Source organism: Alligator sinensis, unplaced genomic scaffold (genome assembly GCF_000455745.1).
Source record: "Alligator sinensis unplaced genomic scaffold, ASM45574v1 scaffold1165_1, whole genome shotgun sequence".
NCBI lineage: Eukaryota > Metazoa > Chordata > Crocodylia > Alligatoridae > Alligator > Alligator sinensis.
This window is the reverse complement of record NW_005842477.1, coordinates 907,569-908,033: the sequence shown is the minus strand read 5'-3', so window position 1 is coordinate 908,033 and position 465 is coordinate 907,569. Positions and strand designations below refer to the sequence as shown.

Sequence of the window (465 nt, the reverse complement as noted above, 5' to 3'; positions counted from 1 at the left end):
AGGTTCCGGCGTGTCAGCGCATGGGGGTCGTGGAAGCCACCCCTGCCCGACAGGCTCTCGCCCGAGGGGTAGTTTAAGGCACCCAGCTCCTCGGCGAAGGAGCTGCTGTTGTTGAACGGGAGGCTGCCCATGGAGCTCTCCATGTTGAACTGCTCGAACTGCGGAGACATTGTGGGGGGCAAGTTACTCCACAGCCCCTTAGACCAGCCAGGTCCCCTCTGGGGCACAGCTCCTGGGAGCCGAGACACCTGGGTTCCACTGCCACCCTGCCGGGGTTTGAAGTTGTGGCCTAGCAGGGAGGCAAGTCCAAGACCCAGCTGCTGCGTCCTGATCCCACAGTACTCACACTGCCCAGGCAGAAGTCTCCCAGCGGCTGACTGAACTGCTGTGGCAGGTAGGAGTTAGGCTGGTACTGCGGGACATAGTGCCGCTGTGGGGGCCCGACAGGCTGGGGTGGCGGCTGCT

The 465-nt window shown here is 63.7% G+C and overlaps 1 protein-coding gene across 1 annotated transcript in view; it reads right to left on the bottom strand.

Annotated features, from left to right (window-relative positions):
• The window catches only part of CRTC2 (CREB regulated transcription coactivator 2), a 16,267-nt gene that overhangs the window by 1,373 nt on the left and 14,429 nt on the right, over positions 1-465 (bottom strand). Inside the window, 2 exon segments of the mRNA XM_025212649.1 lie at positions 1-158; positions 347-465. The exon segment at positions 1-158 is cut by the window's left edge and continues 68 nt beyond it; the exon segment at positions 347-465 is cut by the window's right edge and continues 13 nt beyond it. Of these exon segments, the coding sequence (XP_025068434.1) occupies positions 1-158; positions 347-465 (277 nt within the window).